This window comes from Juglans regia, chromosome 14, assembly GCF_001411555.2.
Source record: "Juglans regia cultivar Chandler chromosome 14, Walnut 2.0, whole genome shotgun sequence".
Taxonomy (NCBI): Eukaryota; Viridiplantae; Streptophyta; class Magnoliopsida; order Fagales; family Juglandaceae; genus Juglans; species Juglans regia.
In genome coordinates, this window is record NC_049914.1 from 1,024,206 (window position 1) to 1,035,696 (window position 11,491).

Sequence of the window (11,491 nt, forward strand, 5' to 3'; positions counted from 1 at the left end):
CTCACGGTCCTCACCTGTATTATAATTCATAGAGGCACCTTATTTGTTGAAATCCCTGCCCAAGCAAGCAGTCAACTATGACTGCTTGCTGCTTAACCCCTAACGCCCAACTCTCAACTGTCCATTGAATGCAACAATAAATGCATTCATACGTAAAACAATGCATCTATAAATTGAGGCTTCTGGCGAGAGTCTCAGACACCCAAAGAAGAAAAGAAAAGAGAGAGAGCCGAGAGAGCTCTGAGAGAAAAGAAGAGAGTTGAGTTGAGTGGAGTGTGATCCTCCTCCTCTGTAATATTTTCTTGTGTTCCACTATTTATTAGTGAAGCTCTTTTCTGTGGATGTAGGCAGTTGCCGAACCACGTTAAATTCTTGGTGTCACTGAGTGCATGAGTGTACTCTTTTATTACCGCTTTTCTCCCTTCCGCTGTGTTGATTTCCCCAACAAGTGGTATCAGAGCGTTTGTTGGAAGAAGTTTTTTACAGAAAACTCGGTTTTAGTGTGTAGCTCAGTTTTCAAATTTGAGCATACCACTGTGTTCGTCTCATCCAGACAAGAAAAGCGGTGGAAACCAGAGGCCAAACGGAGGCCGCACGCGCTCCCACGCGCCGTCTGAAGATCGGAGAGTGAGACCCACTCTCGACACGCGTCACACGCGCCAAGGCGAGTACCAGCGCGTGAGTCCCACGCTCGACACGCGCCACACGCGCTCCAGAGAAGCCATTGCGCGTGAAAGTTCACGCGCCTGACGTGCCCCTGACTCCATAAAAGCGCGTGAGGACACGCGCCTACGCGTTCCACGCGCACCAGAGGAGTTTAAGCGCGTGAGTTACACGCGCCTACGCGTTTTGTTCGCGCCACGCACTGCACGCGCGACAGAGTTCCTGTTTTGGTTCTTTTGCTCATTCCTTGTGCTATCTGAGTCCGATTTTGACGAAACAAGACTCGTTTCCAACAAAATCAGACGTTCCGGACACAACGGTGCTGTCCGTTTTGTGATATTCCACCTCAAAGATCCTGTACTTGTATTTTGTATTTAGAACAGTCTAAATCCATGGAGGATTCAGCATCAGGCGCCATGATAAAGCTGACTGCCTCAAACTACAGTCTTTGGAGACCTCGAATGGAGGATCTCTTGAACTGTAAAGATCTGTTTGACCCTTTGGAAGATGAAGGGAAGAAGCCAGATGAAGTTACGGATCAAGTGTGGAGAAAGATGCACAAGAAGACTATTGGTCAGATCAGGCAATGGATTGACCATAGTGTTTTTCACCACGTGGCCCAGGAGACGGATGCATATAACCTCTGGAAAAAGTTAGAGGATATGTATCAGGCTAAAACTGCTCGAAACAAGGCCCTCTTGATGAGACGGCTTGTTAACTTGAAGTTGAAAAGCGATACCTCTGTTGCCGAGCATACTAGCGAGTTTCAAAACCTAGTTAACCAGCTCGGGTCCGTCAACCTGAATCTTGGCGATGAAGAACAAGCCCTGCTACTTCTCAGTTCATTACCAGACAGTTGGGAGACGCTGGTGGTCTCCCTAAGTAACTCTACTCCAGATGGCAAACTTACCATGACGATGGTTAAGGATGCCTTGTTTAATGAGGAGGCCAGACGAAAAGAGACAAGCATGAATCAAACTCATGTCCTTGTCACCGAGAGTAGAGAAAGGCCTCAAGGTAATGATAGAGGGAGAAGTGGAGGCAGAAACAGAGGGAAGCCTCAACCACGTGGAAGGTCCAGCAGCAGCAGGAACCAGCAGACGGGTAACATAAAATGTTACCATTGTGGCAAAGAAGGCCACATGAGGAAACACTGCCGCAAGTTTTTAAGGGAGCAAGGTCAAAGCAGTAAGCTGAAGAAAGAAGATGGTGAAACCCTTGTCACTCTTTCTGGAGATGTGGCAATACTCTCCACCAGTGACGAGACGTGTCTGCACGTTGCAAGCCATGATGTTGAGTGGGTGGTAGACACAGCAGCATCATACCACGCCACTTCCCACAGTGAATTTTTCACTACGTACAAAGCAGGAGACTTTGGTACGGTAAGGATGGGGAATGCCAGTTCCTCGAAGATCGTGGGAGTTGGCGAAGTGCAGATAAAAACCAACGTTGGTTGCACCATGGTGTTGAAAGATGTTCGACACATTCCTGACCTTCGGCTCAACCTGATTTCCGGGACAGCCCTTGATCGACAGGGCTATGACAGCTACTTCAGCAAAGGCACTTGGAAGCTGTCACAAGGTGCCATGGTTGTCGCCCGAGGACATATTTGCGGTACGTTGTACAAGACCCATGTGAAGATCGGTTCTGATAGCCTCAATGCAGTGGAAGACGAGGCATCACCGAATCTGTGGCACAAGAGACTCGGACACATGGGTGAGAAAGGGTTGGATACGCTTGCGAAGAAGGCACTCATCAAAGTTGCCAAAGGAACAGCGTTAAACCCTTGTGAGTACTGTTTGTTTGGCAAACAATGCAGAGTCTCGTTTAAATCCTCTACGAAGAGAAGATCAGAGTTGTTGAGTCTGGTACACTCTGATGTATGTGGTCCCATGGAAGAAGAGTCATTGGGAGGTAACAGATATTTCGTGACATTCATTGATGATGCTTCACGAAAGGTCTGGGTATATGTTTTGAAGTCAAAGGATCAGGTCTTCGAGCACTTCAAGAATTTCCACACCCTAGTGGAAAGAGAGACAGGAAAGAAGTTGAAGTGCCTGCGAACGGACAATGGAGGAGAATATGTCTCCAAAAGGTTCGCTGCATACTGCGCTGATCGCGGTATTCGACATGAGAAGACGGTCCCATATACCCCTCAGCACAATGGTGTAGCCGAAAGAATGAACCGGACCATCATTGAAAGAACAAGATGCATGCTCAGTATGGCCAAGTTACCAAAGCCATTCTGGGGTGAAGCTGTTCTAGCTGCCTGTTACCTGATCAACAGATCACCTTCTGCACCACTGGAATTTGAAATTCCTGAGAAGGTTTGGTCTGGAAAAGATGTCTCTTACTCTCACCTGAGAGTGTTTGGGTGCAAAGCCTTTGCACACGTATCCAAGGAGCTGAGACAGAAGCTCGATGTCAAGTCAACTCCATGTATCTTTGTTGGATATGGAGATGAAGAATTCGGATACAAGTTATGGGATCCAGTGACAAAGAAAATTGTCAGAAGTAGGGACATTGTGTTCTATGAAAACCAGAACATAGGAACTGAAGCTTCATCAAGAGAGCTTAGTTCCGATACTACAAATCCTGCACCATTACAGTCCGCCACAGATAATGAGGAAATGCAGGATCGAGATCCAGAAGCAGAAGAAGAAGCTCAGGGTGTCGAGCAGGGGGAGCAAGAATCCTCTCCACCAGCAGCTGGTGTACCACCACAAGGGTTAGATGGTGACGAACCTCCTTTGGTTGATGAACCAAGAAGATCGGCAAGAGGCCGCCTACTGATTCCGTCGAGGAGATATCCGGAATCAGACTATATTCTGCTTACTGATGAGGGGGAGCCAGAGAGCTTCCAGGAAGTTCAAACTCATGCTGATAGAAGCCTATGGGTGCAGGCAATGCAAGAAGAGATGAGTTCTTTGCAGAAAAATCAGACCTATGAGTTGGTGAAACTTCCTGAAGGAAAGAAAGCCCTAAAGAACAAGTGGGTGTTCAAGCTGAAGAAAGATGGCCAAGGAAAGCTGATGAAGCACAAGGCCAGATTGGTTGTCAAAGGATTCCAGCAGAAGAAGGGAATCGACTTTGACGAGATATTTTCTCCGGTGGTGAAAATGATGTCAATCCGAATCATACTCGGATTGGTAGCCAGCTTGAATTTGGAACTCGAACAGATGGATGTGAAGACAGCCTTTCTCCATGGAGATTTGGAGGAGGAGATCTATATGGAGCAACCAGAAGGGTTTGCAGCTCCAGGGAAAGATCACTTAGTCTGCAGGCTGAAGAAGAGTCTCTATGGCCTCAAGCAAGCGCCGAGGCAATGGTACAAGAAGTTCGACTCATTCATGATGAGTCATGGTTACAAGAGACTTGTTGCAGATCAGTGTGTCTATGTTCGAAGGTTCCAGAATGACAAGTTTGTCATACTCCTTCTTTACGTTGATGATATGTTAATCGTTGGTGAGGATAGGTCCATGATTAACAAACTAAAGAAGGAACTATCCAAGTCCTTTGACATGAAGGACTTAGGCCCAGCACAACAAATTTTGGGCATGAAGATTGTTCGTGATAGGAAAGTCAAAAGGGTGTGGCTATCACAACAAAAATATGTTGAACAGGTCATTAGACGTTTCAACATGGGAGATGCTAAGCCAGTCAAAACTCCACTTGCAAACCACTTCAAATTGAGCAAGAGCTCGTGTCCTTCTTCAAAGAAAGAGATTGAAGAAATGGAAGCAATCCCCTACTCTTCAGCAGTAGGAAGCCTGATGTATGCAATGGTTTGTACCAGACCAGATATTGCTCATGTTGTAGGCATGGTGAGCAGATTCCTTTCAAATCCAGGAAAGGATCATTGGGAAGCAGTCAAGTGGATTCTCAGGTACCTGAAAGGTACATCGAATATGTGCTTGTGTTTTGGGGGAGCTAAACCAGTTTTGGAAGGCTATACAGATTCAGATATGGCAGGAGATCTGGATAGCAGGAAATCTACTTCAGGATTTCTCTTCACCTTTGCAGGAGGAGCTGTCTCTTGGCAGTCCAAGCTGCAGAAGTGTGTTGCTTTATCTACAACAGAGGCAGAGTACATTGCCGCAGCGGAAGCTGGGAAAGAGATGTTGTGGATGAAGCGTTTTCTCCAAGAACTAGGAGTTAGTCAAGAAGACTACAAGGTACATTGTGATAGTCAAAGTGCTCTAGACTTGAGCAAGAATTCAATGTACCACTCCCGCACCAAGCATATTGATATCCGCTATCATTGGATACGCGAAGCGATGGAACAACAGCTGTTGAAGCTTGTGAAGATCCATACGAAAGAGAATCCAGCAGACATGCTGACGAAGGTGGTTACAAGTGAGAAGCTTGAGCTATGCAGAGACATAGCTGGGATGGAGAACATATAGGTAAATGGGCATGGAGGGGGAGAATTGTTGAAATCCATGCCCTGAGCAGTCATTGTTGACTGCTCAGCGCTTAACCCTCAACCCCCAGCGCCCAACCACCTAATGAATGCAACAATTAAATGCGTTCATACGTGAAGTAATGTGCCTATAAATTAAAGCTTCAGACGAGAGCATCATACACCCAAAGAAGAAAAGAAAAGAGAGAGAGCCGAGAGAGCTCTGAGAGAAAATAAGAGAGTTGAGTTGAGTTGAGTGTGATCCTCCTCCTCTGTAATATTTTCTTGTGTTCCACTATTTATTAGTGAAGCTCTTTTCTGTGGATGTAGGCAGTTGCCGAACCACGTTAAATTTTTTGGTGTCACTGAGTGCATGAGTGTACTCTTTTATTACCGCTTTTATCCCTTCCGCTGTGTTGATTTCCCCAACACAGTTTACTATTCTAGTTAGGGAAATTCCCTTTTGCCCAGAACTTAAGGCTCGTGGCTGCTATGTTGATCACTTCTTCTCTAAACATCATACTTACACTTATCATGCTTATCAAATGTTGTACGATGGAAAAGATGTTGAGGTGTTGCTGGTAAGGTTGTAACAGTGTGAAACTGCTAATTCTTGAAATTTTCACTTTGTAAACTGTCAGCACTTGCGTTCACCATTCTTGAGACCCGTAGCCCCCGTTTCTCTAAATCTATTCCATGATTAAAGATTAAGTTATTTTCCTTCAGAACTGTGCTCTTATTCCATGATTATAGTTCTGAGTTTGGACTAGCAGGATCTGAGATGAACGGCGGTTGATTAATAGTGTTTTTATTATTAATTTTCACACATAGGAACTTTCCTCTTTTATTCATGGATGTAAACATACTGCTGGACAATGAGCTCTAGCCTTGTTTGCAGAGCTTCAGCCTTGTTTGCATGAGAGCTTGCTCTATTCAAAATTCTCTGTAACTAGCCCCACATGAGATATCCTTTAGTTTTTGTCTGTTTGTGATGGACACCTCTTACAGATTCTATTACATGTAGAGCCAGGCAGAATCTATTGCAAGAAAGATAAAGGACTTGAGAGAGAGGCCCACGGCTAACAAGCATAAGAGAGAACGTTTGCTCTTGGATGCATCTCAAGAATATGCTATATCCTTGCAACAGGAAAAGCTTCAAGTATTCTGCGAAAAGATACGCCAGTTACAGCGTGAGATTATAATCAAGCAAAAGGTAATTCTGATAGTGGCAATAATTACAATTAAATCCTGCACGGGAGGCGTGGGCATTTATATTAATGTCTTTTTAACGTATGACATTTTGAGTTTGCCCTTCTTTACATTAAAACTACTAGGAAAAAGTGTTGTTCTCTCTCTCTCTCTCTCTCTCTCTCTCTATACATATGTGTGTGTGCGCGTGTAAACTGGGTCCAGTACTTTATGTATGAATATCATGCCATCTCTGATGCATTTTTCCATTGGTGCAGTATTCTTTCTATCATGGACCACCGACTCTTTCCTGGAATCTGAACTTCTTGTCTTGGTAGTTGGTTAACATGTGTAGCTTTGTCCTGCCTGGAGTCATTTGACTTGCAATAAAAATTAAGCATCTGTTTAACCCCTTACCGGTAAATATCATTGTCCACGACACTCTGGTTAAGCTTAGATGATTGGGTACTTGATTAGCAGATGCTTAGTTAGGTAGAGCAGAAGTCACCGTACTTATTGTTTTGTGAAGTAGAAATACAAATTAATCATCTTCTACATCTGCTATCATTAAATTCGTTGTCCAGGATCTTATGGTTTGGCTACGTTTGGTACTTGTGGATTCCTTGGTAAGCACAAAACCTCTAGGTAGGAGTCTTGACATATCTTTCTTTCACGACATTCTCAATTGGCCTAGTGGGAAGTTGGGAGCACCACTGGTTGGACACACGGTGTTATCTCTCTTTGCTACGCATGCATTTATCTATATTCGGTCCACTTGGGTAAAGCATGTAGGGGATTGCTTGAGCTTGATATAGGTATACGGTAGACTTGGGAAACAAAGGTTTTACTTAGGTAATTGTGCTGCTATAGGGTGGGTTTCATGTAGCCTAAAGGTCCTTTTCTTAGAGTGGTTGAAACCAAAAGATAATCTTCAGTAACAGGAGAGTGAATAGGCTAAACCAATCCATCATGAGTTGTCTTTTTGAATCAATTGATAAAATCAGTGGCACCATAGCTATTGAAGGACCTCTCGTTATGTCCATGTTGAAAATATTCATGTGGCAATTTCCATACATACTTTTATGAGGTCCTGGATGCAAACTGAGGCAACTCTGGGACAATTTGCATTTTTGAATTTTTTGAAGATACATAAATTTACATGTCCTTAGTTCTTCCATTTTTGTAGGAGTTACCTGTTGCCTTCGTTATATTCAAGTCTCGGTGGGGTGCTGCACTAGCTGCCCAATCTCAGCAGCACCCGCATCCACTTCTATGGATCACTGAAATGGCTCCAGAACCAAGGGATGTATCCTGGAGGAGTTTGGTGATACCCTATAGAATATTGTGGCTTTACAAAATCGGGGTTGTTCTTGCAGCATCACTTCTTACGATTTTCTTTGCTATCCCAGTCACTGCTGTTCAAGGAATTGCCAGATTTGAGAAACTAAAGAAATGGTTTCCTCCAGCTATGGCTGTACAGTTGATGTAAGGAACTCTGCTCTTGCTCTGCTCCTAGTTAAAGACGGTTGATGTAAGAGCTCCGTTCTTGCTTCATTCCTTCTGGAGATGATTAGTGTTATTGGAATCTTTTCTGCTTATAACTTTGACAGCTCAATCCCTTTGTCTAAAATTAACTCAGTAGTTTGATGAAAATTTTCCAACTTCACTATGGGCATGACATCATCATAAAATTTAAGAACCTAAAATTAGTACAGTTGATAAATCTTTGTGAACTAGGAGTTGATGCATGCGTGATGTAAAATTAGGGTGTTTGTCCCTGTTGCTTGATACACATAACTCATGATACACATAACTCATAAGAAATCCACTGGGAACTAGATTGAGCTTTTTCATTTCATTTTTAAAAAAATTTTTGTTCCTTTTTATGTTATTATCTTTGGAGCACTTTGATTTCATTGGCATTTTAAAATTTATATATTGTCACACTTAAGATGAGCCGGTGTATAAACTTTCTCATACCCACAAAACATGCACGTGCCCAACCCCTTTCTGTCCATTGAATTACTGAAAATTAGTTTCTTAAGAGTTTCCCTATTCATCCAAACTTTTGAATCCCTGATCTTTTGAACTCTCGAACTTCTTGTCCTTGCATATCCTATTGCTATTCCACTTTCAAATGCCAACCTTCTTTTTCATCATCCTAGTCTTTCTTTTTGTATTTGACTACATACAATAGAGATTGAAGAAAATTTAAAATAGAATAAACATGCAAAGATACAATGATGTGTGTGATATAATGAAACTTTCATTAATATGTGTGATATAATGATGTTTGCTGACTTTGAAATCGGATAAATATCCTCCTCTGATGCATTAATTAACAACAGACCAGGCTTAAGCTCAATCTTGACAGGGTATCTTCCTAGTGTCATTCTCAAAGGTTTTATATACATTGTCCCCTTTGCAATGCTTGGGATGGCTAAAGCAGCAGGTTGTATTTCAAAGAGCAAAGAGGAGATTAAAGCTTGCAACATGGTTTTCTATTTTCTTTTGGGAAATGTTTTCTTTTTGAGCGTGTTGTCAGGGTCCTTATTAGATGAAATCGGAGAATCTTTTACTCACCCCAAGGATTTTCCTAGTCATCTGGCTAGTGCTGTCTCTGCTCAAGTAAGCTTGTTAACCTTTATTCATATTGCTGGCTCTTTTTAATAATCTTTATATTATCACATAATTTTCTTTTTCAAAAGCTTTAATAGAAAGGGCATCATTAAAATGATAATTTTCTTTACATTCAAAAGAAATTGTGTATAAGATTGAAAGCTCTGGAAAGTTATTTCCAACTATTCAGAAGTTTTATGTTTGCAATAGATTTGTTCTTACCTGTTTTACAGCTAATATATTGTGTTTCAGGCAGATTTCTTCATGACATACATCTTAACAGATGGGCTTTCAGGGTTTTCTTTGGAGATTCTTCAGCCTGGCTTACTCTTTTGGGATGTTATAAAATCGATAACATTTGGCCGTGGGAAGAAGAAAAATCCTTATCTATATTCGCTAGCCTACTTTAGGATTATTCCTATGGTCTCATTGTCAGTACTGATTGGTACAGTATATGCAGTTGTGGCACCATTGCTGCTCCCATTTCTTATTGGCTACTTCTCTCTAGGCTATGTTGTTTACGTCAACCAGGTTGGATTTCTTACCTGACTCTTATCAACCAAGTGCATCTTTTTACATGTAATTGGATGCTTCCATGGACTAGTCTTTCACCATCAAGCTGTGTTATTACTTTAACGATGTCAAGGTGATCGTCATTAGAATCTAAGCAAACATAAAATGGGGAAAGAAAAAGGAAGAGGAAAGCTTTTGTTGACTTTTATAAGTTATTTTTTCACTCTTCGTCCGAAACTTGCTTAGTCATGGCACAACTTCCATTTAGGCCCGTTCTTCATACAACAACTGATTTTCTACCTTAGGACAAAGCAGCAAATTGTACATTTGTTTTGCTGTTTTTTCTTTTTAAATGATATGGGCCTCTTGTTTGTGACAAAGTTTGTTCATCTAAAAAAGCATTGTCCATTACTTGAGTTTTATTCTGCAGTTTTTTACGATCAAATATTTATTACTCTAGAAAGCATTCGTGTTGGGATGCCATTGCAGGGCCCGCCTTTTAATTTTCAGGTGCCACTCTGCCCATTTTTCTCCTCCTCTCTTCTCGCTTTTTTGCTGAAAAAAGAAAGATCCCTGCGAACCAAGTTACCTCCTTTACTATGTATAGCCCTTTACTATGTATAGCACTTTACAATGTATCAAACATTGTCCTGAGTGGAGTCAAAACTATTCCCACACTTCCATTCATATGGAACCAGTATCATCTACTTCTGTCATTGCAAGGATTGATTACACCTAGAAATTCAATAATGGTTCTTTTTTAACAAGTTAATTTCTCTAAATGATCAATTTCAAGGATTATAATGACAATTTCTGCAGATTGAAGATGTATATGAAACTGTGTATGAGACATGTGGACAATACTGGCCATACATTCATCTGTATATTGTCATTGCGATCATTCTTATGCAAATTACTATGATTGGTCTTTTTGGACTGAAGTCAAAGCCAGCTGCTTCCATATTAACAATTCCACTCCTCTTGTTAACCCTGATGTTTAATGAGTACTGCAAGAAACGATTTCTTCCCACATTCCACCATTACCCTGTCCAGGTATATATATTACTTAAAGTGCTGGTTGAGAAGCCATTAGTGTTATTAGCCGTTTCTTTTAACACTATGATTTTATTGTCGCTCTTATGTAACTTGTCCATCTTCCTGCAGGCTGCAGCCATAACTTGGCAAGATTTGTTTAGTCTTGTAATAAGCAACTTCTTAATCACCTTTGTGTTGTCTCTGTGGGTTGAGAAAGCTGGACTTCTAGCCTTTAAATGCATCTCAAATTTGCAATTTGCGCTTCAAAAACTGTTGTTTCTGGATGGTTCTAAACTTGCTCCAGCTCTTCTTTCTGGATGGCCTTACCGTATTTTAGTTATTTTAATGACTTCCTATGATTCCGTGATTTCCTTGGTCCCATTTATAGGAGCCAGAGCCTGAAGGCGATGCACCTAAACCTTGGTCCATTAGCATGAAATGGTTGCATAATGTATGTGTGTGTCATTATCTATTAGTTATATTCCAGCTATAACCTGATTACGGACTTGTTTTTTTTATCAGAATGCTGTAGAAAACGATGAGCTTGATGTGAAGAGCAGGCAGATGGAAGTTAACTACGAGGATGCAATTAATGCATATTGTTCCCCATGTTTGCAGCCTGTAAACTTCCTGGAATCAGAATCGAGCTCGACACAACCATTAGTTTCTTCATTTCCATCTGAGTTCTAGCTTGTTTATTTCCGTCTCCATTCTTCTGAACTACTTGATCAACAAACTACGCACTCTTTTGACATAAGATGTTGAATTATTTCATCAACAACAATTTTGTCCAGGATCCTTCTCTGCTGTTGAGACCAAGAGTATTAAATACGTTGTATGACACTAAGCTAGAGATTTTTTTTTTTTTAAATTTTTTTAAGAAGAGCCGGTAGCCACACTTATAACGGCCTCATCTCAAATTTATTAATAAGCCCTCACTTATGATAGATGAATATCGTGGTAACATCATTACACTTGGAGATTTACAAGATATAATGCAATAAACTAACGCAAAACCAAGTGTTAAAACAAACCAATAAGATCATAATAAAACCAACAAAAATCAAATTC

General features: G+C 41.4%; 1 protein-coding gene across 1 annotated transcript in view; it reads left to right on the top strand.

The window, feature by feature from the left end:
- Positions 1-11,268, top strand: part of LOC108980234 (CSC1-like protein At3g54510) — a 25,876-nt gene extending 14,608 nt beyond the window's left edge. Inside the window, exons 4-9 of the mRNA XM_035685332.1 lie at positions 6,090-6,278; positions 7,440-7,738; positions 8,602-8,881; positions 9,125-9,403; positions 10,205-10,438; positions 10,943-11,268. Of these exons, the coding sequence (XP_035541225.1) occupies positions 6,090-6,278; positions 7,440-7,738; positions 8,602-8,881; positions 9,125-9,403; positions 10,205-10,438; positions 10,943-11,110 (1,449 nt within the window). The 3' untranslated portion in view covers positions 11,111-11,268. The remainder of the gene's footprint in view (positions 1-6,089; positions 6,279-7,439; positions 7,739-8,601; positions 8,882-9,124; positions 9,404-10,204; positions 10,439-10,942) is intronic.
- Positions 11,269-11,491: the final 223 nt, after the last annotated feature.